Raw genomic sequence first — 25,064 nt, 5'->3', positions numbered from 1 at the left:
CAGGTTGATGGCAATTGTTTTTTCTGCAGTTCTAATTATCCGTTGAAGTCTGTGTTTGTCTTGTTTGGTTGCAGAGCCAAACCAGACAGTTATGGAGATGAAGATGACAGACTCAGTAATTCCTCTGTAGAACTCTGTAGAACAGCAGCTCTTTAGGCAGTGTGAGCTTTCTGAGTTGGTGCAGAAAGAACATTCTTTGTTGAGCTTTTTTGATGACGTTTTTGATGTTAGGTGTCCATTTTAAGTCTTGAGATATGATAGAACCTAGAAACCTTAAGGACTCCACTGTTGATATTGTGTTGTCTAGTATTGTAAGAGGTGGTAGTATAAGAAGTTTTCTTCTAAAATCAACCACCATTTCTACGGTTTTGAGTGTATTTAGTTCAAGATTGTCCTGGTTGCACCACAAGGCTAGTTGTTCAACCTCCCGTCTGTATGCAGATTCATCGTTGTCTTGAATGAGACCAATCACTGTTGTGTTTTGTGAAATCTTCAACATCATTTTTACTATCTTTTTTTTCTTGCTTCCCCAAAGCCCTTTTCAAACTCTCCCTCAGTTCCCTTCTCCATTTATCCCCCACCTCTCAACCTCCCAACCCAACTAGACCCATATGAACAGAGGTTCAATTAAATCCTCTGAGTTAATTAAATCCAGAGAGTTAATTAAATCCTCTAATTGTTCTAGGTTAGAGGAGAGCTATGCTGAGCTCTAATTTCCCCTACCTGATATTAACTTCTATATAATTCTTTTCCATTCTTTGTATTTTATCTTATTTCTTTCTTTCCTATTTCCAGTCTTATGAAACAATACTGAACGTTTTATAACTACCAGCCATCCTGTAAGTCCCTAATGCCAGAAAATCTTTTTTACGCTATCTTTTTCTTTAAAAGATATATCAGTTCTTTAAGCATCATCTCTGTTAATTCTTCATACATTCTTTATAAAATAGTCTTGTTACAATTCTATTCATCTCTAGAAGCATAGAAACAATCGTTCTTTCTTGTGGTTGAAATAAAGCTAGCTTGAAAGGAACCTCCATTTATACCTTATTCCACTTTTTTATAGTTCTTCTGTGAAAGATTTGAACGCTTTTCTTCTTTGTAACATGGCCAGATATTTGCAGATAAAATATACAGTTAATCAGTCTTTTCTACATGTTCTCTAATTGCAAAATCATTCCTTTTATTCTGATCCTGGGTATCAGTTTAACGTCTGTTATATCTTTTTGAACTCTTCCAGTATCAAACAAATTTTTTGTAGAGACAACAGAAGTCTGGGCAACTTCTGAAACTTGAGAAGAAAATTATTTTCACTGAATTTATTAGCAACATATCTACCGACATCTGTTGGATCATATTAGCTAACTTGCCACATTCCACCTTAATATCTGTTCAGTTGTTTAATTAGTTTTCCTATCGAATCAGTTTAAAGTTTCATCCTGAACAGTGATTAATTTTTGTGCACTCCATCAGAACATTTTGAATGTTCGTGTAAGCTTCTGCCTTTTGTGAATTATCTTTGTAAGTGCCAATCAGTTGGATATAGTCAAATGCAAACAGTGAAAATTATTGGAAAAGCTGGATTGGTAACAACAATCAGTTCAATACACCGTCTTCTCCAGTGACTAGTCATCCCTCACCTCCCCCACCAAGATAATCCTAAATTAATATTTCCTCCTCCAAAGGAAAGTTAGACAGAAAATTATTCATTAATCCATGATTGAAACAAACCATGGCTTAGTGCAATGTGTGAATAAGAAAGTAATTTGAATTCAGCTTCTTCCTGTGCTCAGCTTAGAAGCTACTATTTGACACCATTAAAATCTTAGCATATACTGGATCCTTATTTACTCAGGAATTCTAATAGTTGCATTCATGCTACAAAAACATGTAAAAACTCTTAGGCTAATAATACCCTATAATGTGATAGCTTTGCCCATAAAAGTAGATTGATTGCATAGATAGTCCCCTCAATTTGGTGTAGAATTTGTGGAACAGACAACATATATATAAGCACCTTGATGGATCATTCAGTGAGTGGGTGATGTGAAAAAAAGGAGGGAGGGAGGGAGGGAGGGAGGGAGGGAGGAAAGGAAGGAAGGAAGGAAGGAAGGAAGGAAGGAAGGAAGGAAGGAAGGAAGGAAGGAAGGAAAGTTAGTTAGTTAGTTAACTCTCTGGAATGTAGTTGCTTATTCAAGGCAGATCAAAAACACCTCTTTGCATAAATCTATTAAACAACATTGGAAACATCAGTCAACCAATATGCAGCAGCATATTTTTGCTATGTATAGCTAGCTAGTATTTTCATTAGTGTTTTTTTAAAAATGAAAGAAGAAAGAAGAGTTTCAAGCAATTTGATCAATGTTTAATTATTTTGTTAATCATTTAGGCCATTTTCTTTTATTTCATATTTCTTATTCTATAATGTTGACCCAGTATGCATTCTTTCCTATTGCTTAGCTTAATATAACAGTTTAAAAGATCTCACCTGTATAATTTTTAAGGTAAGTGACTTGCAGCAAGGGGATCTGGCTTGCTTTCAGGCTCTTATCCAAACTGATTGTTATCACTTTCTTTAGTTTTGCAATTATGATAGAGGAAAGCCATAACTGAAAGCATGATTAAATTGGCTTATGAAGCTCTGCTCATTTTTCTCTCTCTCCAAATTCAGCCTTAGCAATAGCCCTGAACTGTTGGAGTGTGAGCTGGGCTGCCAAAGTACAGACAGGACTCACTGCCCTGAAGATGGTCACCGTGTGTCTAATTATTGTTCCTGGGATCTTGGCTCTTGGAAATGGTAAGACTAATCAGAAATCTTATGAGGAATTAGATGAGAGGGAGCATCAGAAGAAATGGAGGATGCCAAAATTACAAAAAAACAAAAAAAAAAACAAAAAAAAAACAAGGGGTTATTGGAAAGATAAAGGAAAGAGAGATCTAGGGACTGGCCACTCTCAGAAACACTTGAATATTTGCTTTTTGATCCTTTATTTGAAGGGCTATTTTATCCAAGTCAGACTTAATTCGTTAGTCTAAGGCAGGTGTGTCAAACTCAATTTCATTGAGGGCCGCATCGGGGTTGTGTTTGATCGTGGGGGCGGGGTCTGGGGGGGCATGGCCAGTGTGGACACGGCTAGCTTGATGTCATTCATGTTGGGGGCACCTGTAGCGGCCCAAGCTCTCCGCCAGCGAAAATGGGCTCCCGAGCTCTGTTTTAGGGTGCAACATCCTCCAAATAGAGCTTGGCGTTTTCGCTGGCAGAGTCACCACAGGCTGGTCCTTTGCTGTTTCCAGTCCGTCCCTGTGGGTCAGATCTAACCACCCCATGGGCACGGATGCAGACCACAGGCCTTGAATTTGACAGCGCTGGTCAAAATGCCAAGAGTCTTTTTGTTGTTCTTAAAGATTCATGCATGCATTGAACTAATATAATTTCGGCTAGCTCAACTTTCTTGTTCTTTTCCAGAAATATACCTCTACAACCCCCAGAATTCTGCAATGCTATATTATTATATTCCCACTTTTAGTCTCTACTAACATGGTCACTGTTAAGGGTTTTTAAGAAGAGACTAGACAGCCACTTATCTGAAACAGTATAAGTTCTTCTCCTGCTTGAGCAGGGGGCTGGACTAGAAGACCTCCAAGGCCCCTTCCAACTCTATTGTATTCTAAGACATGGCTGACTGTGAGTAAGAGAACTGGAATTGTGCAACGTTTAGTCTCAATGAAGTTGTCAAAGAAGGACCCATGGGGCAAGGATCCTTCACACATGCTTCTGAGATTCCACCAGAAATTATTTCTCCCCTTGTTTCCTGTTTTGAGTCTGTTGGCAAATAAATATGATGATGATGATGATGATGATGATGACGATGATGATGACGATGATAATAATAATAATAATAATAATAATAATAATAATAATAATACTTGGTTGATACCTAGGACGCTGGCAGCAACCCGTATCAACCATTAACACCAGTCAATGGTATTTGTGAAACATTTTTAAATGTTCAGTTGACCGAGTTTCATGTTTAATGAATAAAGGAGATAATAATAATAATAATAATAATAATAATAATAATAATAATAATAATAATCTCTCCTATTGTTTCATTTCCTTGCCAGACACTGATGTTGATACTTTCTGTCTCTCTCTTTCTGTCACTCTACAAGCAGATTGAAATATTGTCATGCACAACAATTTCATTTCTTGCAGGGTTGTCCATAGATATGGTGTAAAAAAAAAATCGAGATGATGGCTACAATGATGAGACTGAAGCTCCATCTATTTATGTGCAACACAATAATAAAAAATATGCAGGATTTTGATTGCACCATCATCAGGGTTTTTTTAAAAAACCATACCTTGTGGATATCCCAATATCTTCAGAAGGTCTATGGGAGAAGGAGAGGGAAAGCACTAGAAGAGAATAAGAATATATCTATGTTTTTTTGGTTTTTTTTTAAAGAAGAGGGCCATTGATTTAGGTGGCCCTTAAATTCCAGGAACGTTAGATTTTTACCTGGTTCTCTTGTTCAGGTAATACCAAAGCCTTCATTAGAAAGATGCTAATTATAAGATAGTCCTCGACCTACCTTATAATTTAATGACCTTTCAAAGTTACAGCAACAGTGAAAAAGATGACTTATGACCATTTTTCACACTTACGACCGTTGCAGCATCCCTATGGTCATATGATCAAAATTCAGAGGCTTGGCAACTGACTCACTCATACTTATGACGGTTGCCATGTCCCGGGGTCAAATCCCCGTTTGCAACCATCAGACAAGGAAAGTCAACGGGGAAGCCCTATTCACTTAACAACCGTGTTACTAATTTAACAACAGCAGTGATTCACTTAACAACTGTGGCAAGAAAGGTCGTAAAATGGGACAAAATTCACTTAACAAATGTTTCACTTAGCAACAGAAATGCTGAGCTCAATTGTAGTCATAAACTGAGGACTATCTGTATTGCTTGTTACAAGAAAGAGGACAAATATGTCCCCCTTTTTTTTTTTAACTAGGTCATAATGAAAATTTCCAGAATAGTTTTGACACAAGTTCCTTAACACTTGAAAAGCTGCCTCTTGCTTTTTATTCCGGGATGTTTGCTTATGGAGGATGGTAAGTTTCTAAATTATGAACTTTTTAACTTTTTCCTTTTGTAAATGGTAGAAGGGACATTGATGCACCCTCAGAGTTGTAACTCAATTTTTTTTTTATTTTTTTAAAAAAATCTATTTGGAAATCATTACATGTCATCAACTTTCATAAAATTCATAGCAGGATGCAAATATCATGTTAAGCCATATGATTAGTTTGCTTTTATTTTTAAATTATGTATGTTGACATCAGGGGTGGGTTCTAAATTTTTTTACTACCGATTCTGTGGGCATGGCTTATTTTGTGGGTGTGGCTTGATGGTCATGTGACAATTCTTTAGGATTTAGCAGAGGTACTGGTCTACCAGGCTTTTAACTGCTTGCAGAGCTGTAACGGTCTACTCATTTGTTTTTGGAGGCACTGGTCTACCCATTTATTTTTGCAGGTCTACTCATTTGTTTTCTTTTAACTCTGATCAGCTGTAGGGCGGCCCTTTGAAGTTTAAACAGTTTTTTCCCCTCTAGCCAATCAGCTGGGACTCAGAAGGCAGCAATAGATTGGGGGTGGGGGCAAATAAAGGTAAGAATAACATGGGGGGAGGGCGGGGGACGGGGGGGCAGAACCGTTTCGGTGACATCATATCGTCACCACTACTGGGTCGGCGGAACCAGGCGGAACCGGGAGGAACCCACCACTGGTTGACATGCCAAAGATAATTTTCCTGGGATTTGAGTTTAGCATATTTTATTTATTTATTTTGCTTTAATTTATATGTCGCCCTTCTCCGGAGACTCAGGGCGGCTTACAGTGCGTTAAGCAATAGCCTTCATACTTTTGTATATTTATACAAAGTCAGCTTATTGCCCCCACAATCTGGGTCCTCATTTCACCTATCTTTGAAAGGATGGAAGGCTGAGTCAACCTTGAACCTGGTGGGATTTGAACTTGCAGTAATTGCAAGCAGCAGTTGTTAATAACAGTGCTTTAGTCCACTGTACTACAGGCTCTATAAAATATATATATATATTATGAGCAAACAGAATTGTTTGTATACTAGGGTTTATGAGTTCATGCAATATATCAGCTCAAGCAGTAGTTGGGCAAACCATTAATAACCTTAATGTTCTCTATTGCAGTGTATCTGCTATTTTTCTCTAAATGCAGTGGTGGGATTCAAGTAATTTAACAACCGGTTCTCTGCCCTAATGATTTCTTCCAACAACCAGTTTGCCAAACTGCTCAGAAAGTTGACAACTGGTTCTCTCGAAGTGGTGTGAACTGGCTGAATCCCACAACTGCCTAAATGTATCACGAACTTTTTTTTTTTAAAGCTACGAGCTGCCTTTTTAAACTTGACAGAGCCTGTCTGAAGGAACTATGAATTCCATTTCTGAAGACAGAAACTGACTTTAAATTATAAAGGCATTTTTGTAATTGGCTTGATGCTGTTTATGTGGTTAGGCATTAGACAACAATTACGCCTCTCCTTTAAGATAAAATGCAAAGTCTGTAGTAGAACAACCTATTTGAAGTGGATCAGAGCACATTTTGACTCTTGACTCTTATTTGTTTGCTTGTTTCAGGTTCTATATAAACTTTGTAACTGAAGAAATTGTAAATCCTCAAAAGTGAGTGTGCAGCAACAATCAGCCATTTTGCATTTATTGTTGTTATCCTATGTGACATCTAGAGGGTGTCCTTGCCAAGGAAATTCAGTAGCTATGGATTATGCAAACTACAGTCTCAACCCAGGAGAGAAGTAAACAATTAAAGAGGGGAGAGAAAGACTAAAAGACCCAGACGTTTCGCTAAAAATTTGCCGGACAACTGAGAAATCAGGGGATGAAGTTGAAATGTTGTAGATGAGTAAAACTGAAAAGTTAGCAGTAGTTCGAGTCCAGAAATATGTTATATCTTTATATAATATATTGGATTTAAATCATGGGTGGGCTGCTGGGGGTTCGGGAGAATGTCTAGGTAAGATTCTGTGCAGTTCGGAGAACCCCCAAATACCACTCCTGGCTGGCCCCTCCCACCCCTCCCCTCCCCTCCATCGCCATGCAGCCCGTTTTGGATGCAGGTAAGTGCAGGGCGTGCAGAGGGTCAGGGAGGGCAAAAAATGGGCCTACCGGAAGTATGGGAAGGCTGGAAATGGGCCAGTTTCCAGCCTCCAGAGTGCCTCCAGAGCCTGGGGAAGCCGTTTTCACCCTTCTGGAGCCTCGAAGAAAGCCTCCAGAGCCTGGAGAAGGCAAAAAGCTCTCCCCATCACAATGCAAGAGGCCAACTAGGCCACACCCACCATGGCCACACCCACCCAGGAACCAGGCAGAGAGCCCCTTGCTAAAATTTTTGAAGCCCACTCCTGATTTAAATATATATAATATGGAGTGGATGTATATCTCATGCCAATCCAAAAGTGCTTGTCATGCACATTCATGACCGGGGGGTGAGGGGTTGGGTTGCGACTTGTAACAGTTCTACTCCCAAGGCTCTTTTGAAAAACTTTGCTACTCTGAGGTCAGGGCTGCAGACAGGACAAACTCCCAGGACAAAATCTGAACTTAGAACAAGGAGCTGGATGACAAAGAACTATCAAGTCCAGTACAACTCTGGCACGTCCATCTGGTTTTCTTGTCTTTTTACCAAAGGACTAGGATGAACCCAAAAGAGTTATTAGGACTTAATTGAAGAAATCTCATGCCTAACAGTTCCTATTTCTGCTCAAATCTGCAATCAGTCTATCAAGTTTGCCTGCTAACTTTGTTCAGTACTACAACCAAGAGCTAGTGCTATCTGGAGCTATCTTAGAGTGCCATTTATTAACTTCTTCCATCAAAGATCTCCTTTTTCTTCCCAGAGTTCTGATTTTGAAGACTCCATTATTCTTTGTCACTTCAGCAGTTCCTCTGAGTAAACTCCTATTCTCAGATTTTATTTATAACCTCACTATGACAAAGGGATTATCTGAGATCCTGGACTGTCTTTATGTCCGATTCACAGAAAGGTGTGGCCTCCTGTAGCTGAACTTGGCCATTGTTTAATTTGATGCCATTTTTCTTCTTGTACTTAACAGCCTTTCCAGTCTGCTTAGTAGAATGAGTTGACCGGATTAGTAAGGAAATCTGTTGGCATCCCCAAAATTGCCATAATTAAAGAGCTGTTTCAATGGAGGCAGCCAGGAAAATAACAGAACTTACTTGGGGGCATCAGGAAGAAAAGGGAAAAATAACAGGTTATGTTAACTGGTTTGCTTGCCTTCTACTTCTGTATAGCTAAGGCTAATAGTTTAATGTAGCTTACAGTTTAGGCTGTTACACAGTATGCATGAAATTATGCTGGCAAAAGAGTTGAACGTTTTTGTTGATTCCGAATCTCCCGTTTATGTAACATGCCTCACAGTTCAATGCTCTCACCCTTCCTATTTATCATCTTCATGAGGCCACTAGGTAAGGCCATTTGTTGGAATCCAGAATAACAGAGTTGGAATGGACCTTGGAGGTCTTTTAGTCCAACCCCGTGCTCAAGCAGGAAAGCCTATACCATTTCAGACAAATGATTCTTCATCTCTTAAAATCTCTTCTTAAAAACTTCCCGTGTTGGGAGCACCCACAACTTCTAGCGGCAAGTCGTTCCACTGATTCTGTCAGGCAATTTCTCCTTAGTTCTAGATTGGTTCTCTCCTTGATTAGTTTCCATCCATTGGTTCTTATCCTGCCTTCAGTTGCTTTGGAAAATACATTGACCCCCTCTTCTTTGTGGCAGCCCCTTAGATATTGGAACACTATCATGTCATCCTTAGTCCTTATTTTCATTAAACTAGAAATACCCAATTTCTGCAACCATTCTTGATATTTTAGCCTCCAGTCCAGGGGTGGGTTCTAAATTTTTTTACTACCGGATCTGTGGGCGTGGTTTATTTTGTGGGCTTGGCTTGGTGGGGGTAATGTGACTGAGTGGGCGTGGCCAACTTTTTTTATTTTTAAAAGCATTTTTTCTACAACCTTAAGAGGTTGCAGAAAACAATGCTTTGAAAAGCCTCTGCCGATCAGGCAGCTCAGCTGGGATCGGCAGAGACTTTTCAAAGCTTTTTTTTAATCACCTCTTTGGCTGAAGAGGTTGTAGAAAAAATGCTTTGAAAAGCCTCTGATGATCCCAGCTGAGTCCCGGGATCATCAGAGACTTTGTTTTGTACTTTTAAAAGCATTTTTTCCGCCGAAGAGGTTGTAGAAAAAATGCTTTTAAAAGTTAAAAAAAAAAAGGCTCTGATGAGGTGGGCGGGGTAAGCAAGTGGCGACTGGGCCAGGGACCGGTTCGGGGGTGTGGCCAGCCAATGTTATTTATTTATTTATTATTTATTTATTTATTTATTAATAAAATTTATATGCCGCCCTATCTCTGAAGACTCAGGGCGGCTCACAACAATAAAACAATCAGTTAAAATTATAAAATACATAATGTACATATATAAGTTATATTAAAACCACCAAACTCTAAAAACCCTCTCAGTCCAGGCTGGGCGATGTAAACAACCTTGTTTTTAATTCGCGGCGGAAGGTGCGAAGGTCAGGGGCTAACCGGAGTCCCAAGGGGAGTTGATTCCAGAGGGTGGGCGCGCCCACAGAGAAAGCTCTACCCCTGGGGGTTGCCAGCCGACACTGTCTAGCTGACAGCACTCGGAGCAGGCCCTCCCTGTGAGAACGCACCGGGCGATGGGCAGCTGTTGCTGGCAGCAGATGGTCCACCAAATATCCTGGGCCTAAACCATGTAGGGCTTTATAGGTCATCACCAGCACCTTGAATCTCAGTTCTCAGTTATTACCAGTTCTCGGAACTACCACAAATTTTTACTACCAGTTCTTGCGAACCGGTGCGAACCGAGAGCAACACACCACTGCTCCAGTCCCCTAATCATCTTTGTTGCTCTTCTCTGCACTCTTTTCTAGAGTGTCATCATCTTTTTCAATATCCAGTATCATCAGCACACCCAGCTATAAATCTAATTGCAGGGCCAGCCAGGAAATTTTATCAAGGTTTTATCCGAATGCATGGAAGATTTGTGGGTTTGGAATGGGAGGAACATTTAAGTTCAAGTCTGAGTGGCCGTAGATGTTTGGACCTCCTGTATCTGGAGTAGTTCTATTTTTAGTACTAAACAGGATTGCACTTCCCTTTTCAGAACTAGTGTACAATTTGGGGGAGGGGGGATCCTGCTCAAGCATTAGGTAGGAGCTATAGCTTTGAGCACTTTTACACAAATTCATGTAGTGCACCAATTATTCCCATACCAAAATTGTCACAATTCATAAGTCGGTCATCTTGTGGTTGGACTGTTGCAACACACTTTATATGGGATACCCTTGAAGACTACTAGGAAGCTGTAGCAAGTACAGATTGAATGGGCACATTGAGCAGGCCTCAACGTGCCTATGTAACACCTCTGCTCTGTGCTTTGCACTAGTTGGCAGTAGGCTTGTAGGAACAATTCTAGTTATATACAGCTTAAATAATGGTTACCATGTATAAAGCCCATCATGGCATACAGGCTGGTTAATCTGATGTTAGACATAGCCAAAAGATAATGTACAATTATTGCTGGACTGTATTAAAATTAAGCTTTTGTTTTTCAGGAACATTCCTCGGGCAGTAATCGTTTCCTTAATTGTTGTTACAGTCTGTTACGTCCTTACTAATGTATCTTACTATGCTGTCTTGACACCGCAAGAAATTCTCAGTTCAGATGCAGTAGCTGTGGTGAGTGTACTTTGCTCATTATTTGCAACTCTTTAAGTGCTGTTAGTAAAATCAGGAGCAAGAAGACCTACTGGGGAAAAAATCAGGTTTAATCCAAAAAATAACAAATTGAATGCCTAAAGTAAACACTGGTTTCATGGACTGTGAAACAAGCACACAAAGCATTCAGTAAAAAATGCTTTGTACACCTAAAAATAATCAAAATTAAATGGTTTCCATATTATTAATGAATACAATGCTTCTTGTGGAATCAAAACAGAGCCTTGGTAGTACAGGGGTTTAAGGCACCCTGTTATTAAGCTGGTTATTAAGACCAGCTGCCTGCAATTACTGCAGGGTTCGAATCTCGCCAAGGCTCAAGGTTGACTCAGCCTTCCATCCTTTCTAAGGTAAGTGAAATGAGGACCCAGTTTGTGGGGGCAATAAGCTGACTTTGTATAAATATACAAAAGGATGAACGCTATTGCTGAGCACATTGTAAGCCGCCCTGAGTCTTCGGAGGAGGGCGGCATATAAATCAAATTAAAAAAAAAAAAAACTCAGGACACAGAACAGAACAGAACAAAACAAAAACCAAAATTCACTATTGTGTTTATTAGATGTACAGCCTGGAAGGCTGTCCTCCAAATCGTGGAAGACACATTCTGCAGACAAAGAAATGCAGTCATATTTATCCATTTCAGAAAGGAGGGGAAAATAATACAAGCATATGCTTGTATCACTGTATGCATAAATAATACATATTCATAAGTAATAATGAATAGAGTTCAGGCTACTTTCTGAAACTGAGTGAAGAAATTTGCATTCTGAGGTTCAGGGGTTCTAATGGGAATGTTCTTATAAAAACTTACAATAGACTGTTGTGAGATAGAAGTTGCAAGGCCACATTCTTTATGTCTCGGTTTGTCTACTAAATAGTCCATTCATCTGAAAATTGATTTCCCCCATACTCTTCAAAGTAAAGTAATAATACATCTGTCTCTTTAGTTGTCAAAATGATGGACGTGTATATCTTTGATATTTTAACTGTAAAGCCTTTGAAAATGCCTTAAATCTCTACCACTTTACTACTCTGGAAAACATCTAGAAATTAATTGCTCCAAAACAAAAGTACAGTCATTCTCTAAGAAACACTTTAAGGCTCCATTAAATTAACAACAAACTCAAGCAGGTAAAAATCCTTTAAATATCTATGTCTCTATTTTCAATGTTCTCCTACTGATCTATTCAAACAAGAGAGCTTCTAGTAAAAGGCTCCAAAGTGTCTCTCGCAATTAAAATATGCAGGTCAATTTGGTAACCATTATGTCCCATTAAACTATTTAAAGCTAAAGTTCTGGATTTGATGCTATATGGTACTCAGTTGTGTATTTATAAGGAAGCTCCTAATTTAAAAGCAATCCAATCAAAATTCTTGAAAAGCTTGCAAGTTTATTCCATTTCCCATCCCCTGACACAATTAGAATTAGGCTGCATTTTCCTTGGAGCTCCATTAAGATTTTGTTTTCCTATATTTTGGTTGAAGCAAGTCTACTGGGGAACTTCCTTTAGTTTATTCATCTTGTTTGATAAGTTCTCTTCCAATATAAGAAGGCAAATTATTGACAATTTGGCATGTTGTGGTCTTGTCAACGCTGCCTGCTTTGGGACTTGATAAAAAACAGAGGATTTGGGATCTAGACATCCAAAATGCCAGAGCCAAACTCTCCCCATCCCACAACTATTCCTCCTCCCCAGTCTATGTTCAGATTCAGACAGGAGAAATTGTCTCACATATACATGAAAATATCCATTGTACACCCAAAGCTGATCAAATTAATACTTCCAATTGATAATAATTGTAACCAGGGGGCACTTATCCTTCTCCTGAGATCTTCAGAAATCTCGAAGGCCTTGCCAAATTCTTGTCAATATCTATAGCTATTTAAAAATGCCTGGTTCTTTCCTCATGCTATCAATTGTTAGCTGTTAACTGTTTTAGGATTTTCTCGCAATTTAAAATTTTCCTTTTATAATTATTGCATTGTGTTCTGGTCTTTTGATTGTATTTGATCTTGGACCATAAATAATTTTGGATGGATACTTGATTTATGATTTGCTATTGTTTTCCATTATACTGAATTAATTTCATGATTATTATGTGAATGATTGTAAACTAGGCTTTAAAGTTACTAGAACTGAAGCAATGGATAAATGATACCATTTTTTTAAAAAATCAATAAATTAAATAATACATTTGGAGATGTCTATTAACAATTTTTTTTAAAAAAGTTAATAATAAGCACTATATTTGTCTTGCCTTTTATTACTGCTAGTTCTCTTGAAAGATACCTACAGAAAGAATAAAATAAAATAAAATAAAATAATAAAATAAAATAAAATAAAATAAAATAAAATAAAATAATAAAATAAATAAAATAAAATAAAATAAAATAAAATAAAATAAAATAAAATAAAAGAGTAATTTCTTCTTCTAAATGTTATACTAATATATAAAGAGAAGGGAAAAATAAAGATTCCTCATTTTTTTCCTAGAGTTTCACTGATAAAGTTTTCAAGAACATTTCTTCTGCAATTCTAATCCTTGTAGCTCTCTCATGTTTTGGTGCTTTGAATGGAGGAATATTTGCTGCATCCAGGTAAAATCTTGAAAGTATTTTGAATAAATTGGATTCTCATTTTGGTTCCTGAACTATCAAAATAATACAGAGGTATAAAAATAAATTAAAAAATAAGAAGAGAAAGAGTCACTGATACATACAAGAGGTATAGTATTAGAAATATACATTTTGGTTCCTTTTTTCCAAATAGCAATTTTATAGGGAAACTTCTAAATTCTAATAAATTATAAGAAAAACAAGCCATCACAATAAATCCTTAATATAAATAAAGGGCATATGTGTGTATCCACATTCTTTAAAGAATTGAGATGGCTATAAAAAAGAAAGATATGAATTTATGTAACATTCTGATACAGTTTAAAGAAAAACGTAATTTGGCATTGAACACACTATAGTTCTTATACTGCAAGTTTTTAAAAATCCAGCAAACAGATACTTAAGTTTACATGTGCCACAAACCAGAGATGGTTGGATTCCAACAATTTTTTAAAAACACTTCTTTAAAAAATCACTAGCATTGCAGTGGGCAATTTAACAATCTTGCATTGCTCCAACTTTCAAACAGCAAAATATAATTCTATCACTGGACCAAGGATGAAATGCTCCCGGTTCGGACTGGATTACCCGATCTGGTAGCGATGGCAGCGGGTGGTTTGGAAAACCAGTAGCAAAAATCCCTGCCCCCTCCCCCCATGCCCAGCTGAGCCGTGAGATCATCAGAGGCTTTTTTTTTTTTTTACACTTTTAAAAGCATTTTTCCTACAACCTCTTCGGCCGAAAAAATGCTTTTAAAAGTTAAAAAAAAAGCCTCTGATGATCTCACGGCTCAGCTGGGATCATCAGAGGCTTCTAAAAGCATTTTTTTCTACAACCTCTTAAGGTTGTAGAAAAAATACTTTTAAAAGAAAAAAAAAGTTGGCCACGCCCACCCAATCACATTACCCACCACCACCAAGCCACGCCCACAGAACTGGTAGTAACAAATTTTACATTTCACCACTGCACTAGACCTATGCTATTGGGTTTTTTAAACTATAGTCTGATGAACAAGTAATAGCACATAACTAAGACAATAAGATATAGTTTACAAACAACTATGAAATTAATTTTTGTGACTTCACTGTAATCAATACTACAAAACATTGGCTCTACTTAAAACTATCTTTATTATGTAGGATGTTGTTTGCAGCTGCGCGAGAAGGACAGTGGCCAGCTCTCTTTTCAATGATACACCTGGAACGACATACTCCTGTCCCAGCTTTGATATTAATGGTATGAGCTTAAATTTCAGATTTCTACCTTCCTGTTCTTAAATGAAGGAACAAAGTCTACATATATCCTTTTTTTAGCAGAATCCTATGTTATGATCACAGATGTTTCATTTTTCTAAACAATCCCCCCCCACAAAAAAAGCGCCGTTCAGCTAACATTTGGTACGGGTTCTCATAATTAACATTCTCATCACTTAGATAATTCAACTTAAAATTTGTGCTTACCAAGTAATCCAAACTAAGTTGGTTTTTCTGACCTGACCTACCATATTTCTCTGAAAATAAGACCCTGTCTTATATTTTTTGGAACCCCGAAATAAGCGCTTGGCCTTATTTTCAGGGAAGTCTTATTATTTTGGGGCGCATAGAGCAAGACTCCTCTTGCTATCTTACTTGATTTCCAGCTCTGTCTCCCTGACCCTAACCAGAGGAAATGGGGGGACTGGCTGCACATGCGTTTAAATATTTAAATGTTTAAATATTTTCAGGGAGGGCTTATTTTCGGGGGGGGTTACTTTAGCGCATGTGCTCAAAAGCCTGATTGGGTTTATTATTAGGGAATGTGTTTTTTTCGGGGAAACAGGGTATAATCAGATCTAAATATCTGTATTGAAAGAAAATTGTTGCTACTGTTCCATTTTGTTGGGTAAAAGGACCAAAAATAAATGTTTGTATGTCCTGTTGGTTTTCTTTCTTGACCCAGTTACCTTTGGTCTACTTGATGGTGTCCATTGGTGACCTTTATGGACTTTTGAACTTCTATAGCTTCTCCCGCTGGTTCTTCATAGGACTTACCACACTGGGGTTCATGATACATTGCTTTCGACATCCAACAATACTAAGACCTTTTAAGGTAGGTTCAATATTGAATTAGAAACCAGAGTTGTGCTTCTACTTTTCTGGAAGAAAGACATTAATATAGGAACATAGGAAGACATAGGAAGAAAAATAAAACACTGATTAAGTTAAGACATATTGCAAACAAATTGTTTCATGTCCAGCACTCTTTCTAATAATTCAGTGTTGTATCTTTATTTATATTCATGACCATCCTCATTCATTCATAATTATTTATCCTTTCCTTTCTTTCTGGATTGAAGCTAAGAAGCAGAGATCCCTAAATCTTGACTGTAGTTTGCTAATGAAATATTTAAAACATAAAGTTCCATCATTCTGGTTTACAATTGATTTTTAACAGTAGAATATACATTCGTGATTAATATTTAATCAGGATTAAATATAACGATCATAATTACATATTGTAATTGTGCATTGTCAACAGAAACATCAATTTATGTTCTCATTTGAATTCCCATGTTCTCTGGAAATCATACCAAAAGTAAATCAAGGATTCATAAAACCACACACAAAAAAAAATCCTGCATAGCATATGAATAATTTATTGATCGTTTGATTGGCAGAATTATATAAATATGTTTTGATTGTTCTTCCTCATGTTGTAAACTTTATAGTTGCTTGCATGTTTAAAGATGGCCTGTTGATTACCTTCTGACTCGTTCCTTTAGGTGCCTCTGTTCTTCCCACTGGTATTCACAGTAGCCTGTTTCTTCATTGTGGGGACATCACTATATTCAGATCCTGTGAACACCAGTATTGGATGTGCTTTAACTTTATCTGGCTTACCCGTCTATTATCTGGTGGTTCAGAAAACTAGAATACCAGGCTGTTGTACATCAAAGTTCAGTAAGTATAGTCAGGAATACTACTATATTGGGGAGGTAGCAGATCATATGCTCCTACTCTGGCTACTTCATTGTGTAGCTTTTACCTCCCTGCTTCATACCATTCTGTCCATGTGCTTCTTTGCACTTTACTTTGCCACTACTTGGGCAGTATAAAGGAAGGGGCATAGGGTCAGGTTACCTACAGAACAGGCTTCATCCTATCTCATCAGCCAGTCTCAATCCATCAAGAAGGGAAAGTATGCTATAGACCCCATCAGTCAAATATTTTTGACTGGCACGATCTAATGAAGAGCGCCTTTTCTGCCGCTGCCCACATTGTGGAACAACCTGCCCGCAGAGGTGAGGAAAGCCCCCAATCTCTTGGCCTTCTGCAAAGGGATCAGATTTTGGCTCTGAATCCTTCTGGGGGAGGGGCACAGAGGACTATTCAACTGTGTGGCTGACTAGTCCCATGAGAGCATCCCTCCCCCTTCTAATAACCAATGTTAAATCTTAGGATATTTACATTTGGTGTTTGTCATTACTATATAATTACCAAAATTTTTAATCCTAAATTGTTAAACATTAAATTGTAATGTTAATTTTTATACATTGTTTTATTTATCAATTATATTCATTGTAACACAGCAGAGAGACCCTCTTTAAGGGAGATGGGCAATCTAGAAAAATGAATTATAAATAAATAAACATGTGAAACAGCAAAAGCCAGAAGAAATAGATATGCTAAATCTATATTGTTTAGCATATTAAAAAATCTTTGGGGAAATGGGGCTTTTTACTAAATATTTATCTTATTTGCCTGTCACTCCACCAGTAGCAAAATGAGCAATAGATGTAGCAATAACCCACCCACCCCAAGACAGACGAGCTAACTTGTGAAGCTAAGCAAAGTTTCACTAGTCTTTGTTACCTAAGGATCATATAGACCACGGGTGGGGAATGATGGCCCCTTTATGACTTGTGGACTTCAACTCCCAGAATTCCTGAGCTAGCATGATTAGCTCAGGAATTCTTGGAGTTGAAATCTACAAGTCATAAAAGAGCCATCATTCCCCATCTCTGATACAGACCAACAAACATTCAGAGATCATCCAGGGTAAAGAAGTAGGCTAGAAGTTTAGTGCAACACTAAAGTGGTTGCTACATTTTTGTCATTTGTTGACCAGACAGGTGCTTTTGTGTTTCAGTTGTAATTATGCCATTGAGTACAGCATTGATTATAACAGATAAAAATTCTTATTGAAAATTTCAACACTAACGCTGACACCATATTCATTATTATGCTAGTGCTTGCAGTCAAGGCATGAAGAAAAATAAGATATGGATTTCTCTTTAGAAATAGGGGTGTCAAACTGGATTTCTTGGAGGGTTGTATCAGCATTGTAGTTGTCCTTCGCAGGCCGGGGGGGGGGGGAGGAGATGATATGGACGCCCACATGCAGCACCCTGCCAGGCAAACTGCCTGCACTCCCCTGCGCCTTTTGGCCAGCAGGATGTTGCAGGAGGCTGTCCAGGCCCAAAACGGGCTGTGCGGGGCTACCTGTGGCCCCCTGCAGCCTGTTTCCACTAGCAGAGGCACCGCAGGCCAGTCCTTTGCTATTTTCAGGCTGGTCCCATGGGCCGGATCTAAGCACCCCACAGGCCGAATCCAGTCCGCATGTCTTGAGTTTGACACCCCTGGTCTAGAACTACTGAATATATACGCAATAGAAATAACTTCTTATTAATATTTAGTCTATATAGTTCTAGAGAAAACAAAGAATATGTTCAGCAAAAAACATAAAAAAATTCTTAGGTGAACTTTTTTCAGAACCTCTTCACCATCACGCCTATGCATGAATATTGTGTTGCTGAAATTCAAATAAGCCATAAGCAGTTAATTGCATTAAAATTTAATTGCAAAAAGATAGTATCAAACAAAATAGGAATGATTTCACAAGGAAATATATGGTTCAAGAGAGCTGTAGCTCATAAAAATGTATGTCTTTTAATAAAACGTGCTAGCATGAGAAGATGCCACCAAGCCAATATTTGAAGCAATCTAATTATTCTTTTTTAATTGAAGGACATCAAACGATAATTCTCTCAAAGGAAATCTTTTATTATTTCCTCTTTGGAACTATTTAGACTCTATGACAGTGAAGCTACAAATCCTGATGAAGGTGACTCTTCAGGAAGTCCAGATGCATTGAAGGAGTTGTGTATTGGAGTAAGGAAAACAGTATTTAGACTGCAAGGAACCCGCAAACTCCTCACACTACTACTGTAAGGAACATGCCTCCAAGCCATTTTAAAGCAAGCGGCAAGTGATACAATATGTGAGAATCCCTTTCCATGAGTTACCCCTTGTTTCATTTTGCCTTTTAAAGATATAAGACTGATCTTCCACCCAGAAGCTTGAACAAGCAGTGTATAAGGAATAAAAATAAATCAAAACTCTTTATGAAAAACCCAACAGCAATATCTGCAGAACCTTAAGCAAGTCTTAGTTCAGTATATACAGTAACCATAATATTCTTGTCCAATGCATCACTTCCTTATGACCACAATAAGGAATCTATTGTCATAGGAAATGTGAGATTGCTCGCCCTAAAAATGTTCAACATTGTACAAAAGTATAGTAATAATTAGTTAAAACAACAAAAATTCAGTTCATAAATGATGTATACAATAGCGATTGAAAATGTTTCAAGGTTCAAATTTCCACATCCAAAATAGTCCAGCCTCAAAACCATTCCTAATCTTATCAGAAATCATCTGCCATTGGAACAGCCTGCCCTGGCTCTACCAAAAAAAAAAAAAAAACCCAACAAAAAACTGATTTCAGTATAGGCTGTTCTGCTTACCATTTTCAGAGCCAGAACATTTTGCTAAGATTGGAATACTTCTGATGAGTCAGATGTTTCCGATATCTGGCAATTTAAATCTTGAAATGATCTGCACAATGCTGCTACAGAGACATAGCCCAAGTAAATATTTTACACATATGACCCTAAACATTTAGGGCAAGTGTTGCAATGATTTGTTTTAATGTTTGTTCTGTTCGTTTCTTTAAAAGTATGCTTGTAAGTAATTTTTGTAACAGATGTAATCAGATTTTTTAATTCCTTGACAATAATACATTATAACTGTGCATTCATTGCAAATAATTGCTTCTAAGCCTAAAAGAGTGCTGAAGCACTAGCCAGAGTCATATTTAAAGAAAACAACCAAAGCAAACAAGGTGCTTGTACCGTATGTAAAATCTGTATCTTAAGAAATATAGTTGGGAGTATGCTATCATGGCCTAACAGAAAGAGAAACTGCACAACTGTTGAGTAGTGAAACTGCACAACTTTTGAACACTAGAGCAGTGGCTCCCAACCTTTTGAGCTCCTGGGCCCAGTTCCGTGGAGAGAGTTTTTTCCATGGACCGGAGGGCGCGTGGTTTTGCATGTTGCCTACATCCTGCCGATGGGGCGCTGTTTGCACGGCTTGGTTTCTGGCATGCCGCGGACCAGGGGTTGGGGACTCCTGCACTAGAACATATAGTCATATTACTAGTTATGTATGCTTGTTTAGTTATGTTCACTAAAATCTAAACTTTCATCTTTTTTGCTAGTAAATGTTTGCAGGACCAAATATCCATCTACCACAGTATATAGTCTATGAACAGTAACTGAATTTAACAAGCTGAGAAAAGAAAAAACAGTTTTAGAATTTTTATTGATACAATTGTCCAATTGTTTGCCACATTTGTGGCAAATCAGTTTTCAGATGTTATGACTTTCAAGACCTCCTTCTTATATGTTTAAGCAAGTTATTGATAGTTTATGTGCTAATAAATTAAGCGAATAAAGGTGAAGCTGCTTATCCACCATTTTTGAAATAATTATAACTACTATTATTTTGGGGATATAGTCTGATTTCAAGCTTTGCTGAAAATGAGAAATGGTAAAATCACCAAAACAAAAGTTGCAGAAATAGAAGAGATGGAATTAAGCAATACTTTTATCTTTATCTGAGTAAGCAATCAAAAAAGAAATTAAACACTTGAATGCAAAGATCAAAAACATAAGCAATACAGATTTTAATTTCCATATTATAAAGTACAGAAAGTGAAACCTATGGTCAAATACAAATTTAAACAAACCACTTGTCCTTCCAAACAGTAAATCAGTAAACTACCTATAAAAACAAATTTTAAAATAAAATTGAAACAAAATAAATACTGTACATACACTTTTCCTGCCTGCAGGCAAAAATGGAATGGGAAACTTGAATAAATGGGGGGGAGCGCTCTTAAAGCTGCAGCCTTCCATTTTCCAACCAAAAACTCCACATAGGAGTGTGTTTGTATAAAAAGGAGCAAAGAACACACAATCTCTATTCAGAAAGACAGCTATTTCACCACACTGAAAAAATTGAGAATTTAGATTGACAGTAGAAAAAGGTATTGGGAAACAGACACATCAGCAAAACACTACTACAAAACTAGCAAATATAGCCAAGACTTATCCCCTTTTTGCAAATGTAATGAATATCTTAAAAATGCCAAAGCACTGGCAAAGTTAAACTTTTCCCAGCAGAAGTGATAATTCCTATTAATATAATCTCTTAAAAGTGAATTATTTCATTCCCTTCTTACAGCAAGAAACTATTATGGCTTAAAATTTATATTCAAAGTTTTCTTCCAGGCAAAATGCAGCTTTATCAGCAGCTGCATTTTGTAATCAGTGCTAATCTCATTACCATCCTGTTCTGCACAATACAGTCGTTTTATTGTATACAGAACTTTGCTCTTTTGGGGAAAAAATGGAGCTGCAGCTCTTAATCCAGTTTAAACTACAAAGTGTAAGGCCTTTAAATTCAATTTACATTTCTTTCACAAAATAAAATTGCCCTGGGTTTACCTGCTTAAGTCAATGAACAGATTTTTATGGTCTGGAAGCATGAATGCATGTTAGTATAAAAAAGTGAAAGGGGAGAGGTGTTTCTGTTTGTTTATTGCGGCACAGAAATTGTGATCAAAGAGGCACTATGCAAGGAATTGTGTAGAAAGTAATGCCTCTCAATTTCCTTCCAGTTACCAGCTATAAAGTTGGCAAAATCTGGAAGAAAGACTGGAGTTGCTTTCCATCCTAATATCCCTAAGTTTAATAATGGAAATTCTGGTGAATCAAAGTAATCTGAAGTATATAAAAAACTTCAGTGAAATAATGTATCTTTAATTTGATTATGACATATGTTGTTACACTGAACATTAATGTTAAGTATTTTAACTTTGACTGTGTTATTCAATCCTATCAAAATTATTTGAAATGTGTACCTCAATTACAATGATTGCATAGGTAAATCTACCAGAGATCATTTGAAGCTACACTGCAGCCTGAATTCAGTAAGCAAAGACTATGGAACAATGAGAAATGTGGCTTAGAATGATGCTGCTAAAATTGCTGCTCTAAAATTCTGTTTTCCTTCTGTCTTCAACATAATCCAAAACACTTTATTTTACCCTACTGGTTTAGAGAGGAAGAGGTCTAAAGTAATTCTAACCTATAGCTGAAATACTTGCCTACTTATTTAAAAAAATCTTTCTCTGAATACAGAATCTACTGAGGATAGAGCAAACCTATACCAAATTTGGCTTAAATATCCTTTTTGCCCTCAAGTAAATAAAACAAGTAGGGGGCTAAATAATTAAATTCAGACATCTGCTACAAGTGTAAAATCTGGAGCAATGGTGATTTGTATAAATGAAGCAACTAGAATAACAAACAAGATTGCCCACTGTAATGTCACTGTATTACTAAAATATTTGCTTCATCAAAACCATTAATTTTGATAAGAGATATTTAACTTTGCTTTCCTCAAAACATTTAAAATCTAAGAAATAGCCTAACTGAGGTGGTAACAGAAGATTTGCTTCAAATTGTGTTTGAAACATGAAAATCCAGAATTTTATAATCAGAATTTTTATTTTAGTAATCTAAGAAACTATATCTCTATGCTCATAACAACAGAGAACAACTGTTGGGGATAGGCATCTGGGAAGAAAATGAGAAAAATGGAATAGAAATATAGTCTATCCAAAACCTACTCCTTCTCTCCCTCACTACCTCTTTTCTGCAGGTATGCATTTTAATGATTATGGTTCTCAGAGAAATCAGACCAGTTGTGACACTTATCAGTTATTCTGATCAATAAAGAATATATAATTTTAATGTACTTATCATTCAGTTAATTGTAGCCTCAATATTTTTCACATAACAGATGATGCTAGAATATCACAAGAAATAAACTGCTTAAAAAATATGGCTTATGAAAATTAGAACTAAATTAAAACCAGGTTCTTTCTAACAGTTTTTCTGCCTAAAAGAAAAGACAGAATAAAGTTTAAAACACATGGAAAATACACAGTACAAGCACATATTTTAATGTACCATAGCCCAGTTAGAAGATATGATTCTTGAAACTCTCATTTTTTTTATTATGATAAAAAATGAGTTTAAACTGGTAAGTAAATCTCTTCTTTTTCCAAAAACCAATGTTGAGTTTTCACCCTGTAATCAATTGTCCTGGCAATGCCAGCAGTCAAGAGGTTCTTCCAGTTTTATTTTTTTCCCTACATTTGACATTTGTATGCTAAGAAAATTGAAGAAGGAAGGAAGGTCAAGAAAAACAAACTTATTTTCAAAACCTCAGATATATCACAGGTTTGTATCTGTTTGATTTTTGTTCCTTTATTCTTCAGTTTCATTCAATGTATTCTTAAAACTCTTTTATTTATTGTGACAGGGCTTACTTCCTAATGGAAAGTGAAATCCATTATTACACAAATGCAATGCACTCATGCAACCTTTCTAATTTCCCCATCTGTTTTAGAAATTACCCTCAGCCCTCCAAAATGATTTGAAAGGGATCTGTTGCATGTGGGATAGAGAATCAGCCTACTTTTCCTTAATGAAAAAAAATACTTCTTCAGATTTCATTCTAGGAATATTAGCTTAAATTTTTGGCTATCACTCCCTCACAGTTATAGAAACAATCTATTCATTTAAATGGGACAGTGGCAATGTCACTGAGGACTACAACCTTGAACTTTAGCTAAGTCCTAGTACCTGCAGTGACTAGGTTGATATGCAACAAAAATATAATTAGTTTAATTCAGATATGTTGCACACAAATGCAGAAAATACTGAGTATAAAACTGTAGAGCACAGAAAGGTCCTATTTCGGGACATCTAGGTATGTTATTTTAGATAGGCCCAGAAGGCTGGGAAGTTTATTTAAGAAAGTCAAGCAACTGAGTAGCTTTGGCCATGCTTTAACTCTTGATCAATAAGAAAACCAAACTACTAAAGCAGTATCCCTAATATTCCTGCTCTGGTACTGTATAGCCCTCTTAGTAAAGCGGTAGTGAGATGCTTTCCCATTTTTCCCCAAAAGAGCTTAAATATTCAACTTTATCTTACAAAAATATTATTTTTCATCTAGGTTATATACATGCATTTTAGAATCAGCATTTACTACCAGATCTTTGCCAAGCATGACATAAAGTATGTCATACTAAACTTCAAAAGCTATCAAACATATTTACATATTTACAAAAATGACTTAAGACCTTAATCAGCTGGCATGTGTAGACAACCAAACAATACTTTGCCACTATAACAGTCTTTCTTCACAAAATGTATTTAAATGCCTATACTTAAAATCAATACCTGTAGTCCTACATGGGTGACGGCTATGGATTATTCTCCACACCATGGAAATAAAATAAGGGGAAGGGATAAAGCAAATGTTGCTTGCATTATGCTAATTTATAATCCAGAATAAATGGTGAAACAGGAAGATGAAATGGAAGTAATGAAGGAAGACATTTCAATGAACTAAACTACCAGAGACTTTGTACTTTAGGAGTCAGTAAAAAAGCCATCCATGATATTGGATAGAAAGAACAGAATCTAAGGTATGATTTCTTGCCCTTAACTTAATAAATCATATAATATATCACATCCATGTTTTAAATCTATTATCTCTATATCAAATGCTTGCATTCAGAACAAACAATGCAGCTCTCTCCACTTGCAGACAGACATTAAAGACAAATAAAACCTTCACATTTTGACATTTTAAAATTAAAATAATTCCCCCCAAAAGGTTTCCAAATAAATAGCTTAAAATGAATTCAATCCTTGACAATATCTGACAAATAAATTATTGATTACCACTTTCATCACACTCTTCTGTTCATGAATTAGCTCAGACACTACCAAAGCATCAAAATGAGCCCTGAAAAACAGACCATTTTCCGATTCATCGTCTTTTCAAATATTTTCATTTCCCAAAAGTTATTGCTCAGCAGATGTGGCACAGTGAAAATGCAGCATTGGGTTTTTGTTCATCAGGCAATGTTCAAATAAGATACATGCATTCTGCTTCAAGCAGAGGAATAAAACAGAAGCTCCAGGCACTGTTACCCTCAATACTGGTCTATGTGTGAAGAAGAGCAGAAGCAGCTACTACATCAAACTAAATATCGTACATGACCATTTCGGTTCAGTTTTAGAATTTTCCCGAGCCGTTGTTTGGCAGTTGCCATTCCTTTCTTTGGACGCTTGCCTGAA

At 36.9% G+C, this 25,064-nt stretch overlaps 2 protein-coding genes across 4 annotated transcripts in view; one reads left to right on the top strand and one right to left on the bottom strand.

The window, feature by feature from the left end:
• The window catches only part of LOC117655648 (cystine/glutamate transporter-like), a 29,543-nt gene extending 6,885 nt beyond the window's left edge, over positions 1-22,658 (top strand). The window contains exons 3-11 of one of the 2 annotated variants that reach the window (XM_087873751.1): positions 2,672-2,797; positions 5,028-5,127; positions 6,690-6,734; positions 10,734-10,857; positions 13,393-13,496; positions 14,654-14,750; positions 15,453-15,602; positions 16,276-16,453; positions 18,583-22,658. In XM_087873751.1, the coding sequence (XP_087729877.1) occupies positions 2,672-2,797; positions 5,028-5,127; positions 6,690-6,734; positions 10,734-10,857; positions 13,393-13,496; positions 14,654-14,750; positions 15,453-15,602; positions 16,276-16,453; positions 18,583-18,647 (989 nt within the window). In that variant the 3' untranslated portion in view covers positions 18,648-22,658. The remainder of the gene's footprint in view (positions 1-2,671; positions 2,798-5,027; positions 5,128-6,689; positions 6,735-10,733; positions 10,858-13,392; positions 13,497-14,653; positions 14,751-15,452; positions 15,603-16,275; positions 16,454-18,582) is intronic. The other variant, XM_060694519.2, reaches the window with a different exon arrangement.
• The window catches only part of KDM7A (lysine demethylase 7A), a 55,107-nt gene continuing 50,184 nt past the window's right edge, over positions 20,142-25,064 (bottom strand). For both annotated transcript variants that reach the window (XM_034403124.3, XM_034403126.3), the window contains exon 20: positions 20,142-25,059. In XM_034403124.3, coding sequence (XP_034259015.1) covers positions 24,965-25,059 — 95 coding nt within the window. In that variant the 3' untranslated portion in view covers positions 20,142-24,964. The remainder of the gene's footprint in view (positions 25,060-25,064) is intronic.

Source organism: Pantherophis guttatus, chromosome 7, assembly GCF_059756535.1.
Source record: "Pantherophis guttatus breed Tessera chromosome 7, ASM5975653v1, whole genome shotgun sequence".
NCBI lineage: Eukaryota > Metazoa > Chordata > Lepidosauria > Squamata > Colubridae > Pantherophis > Pantherophis guttatus.
The sequence above is the reverse complement of the archived record's forward strand: the minus strand, read 5'-3'. Positions and strand labels throughout refer to the sequence as shown.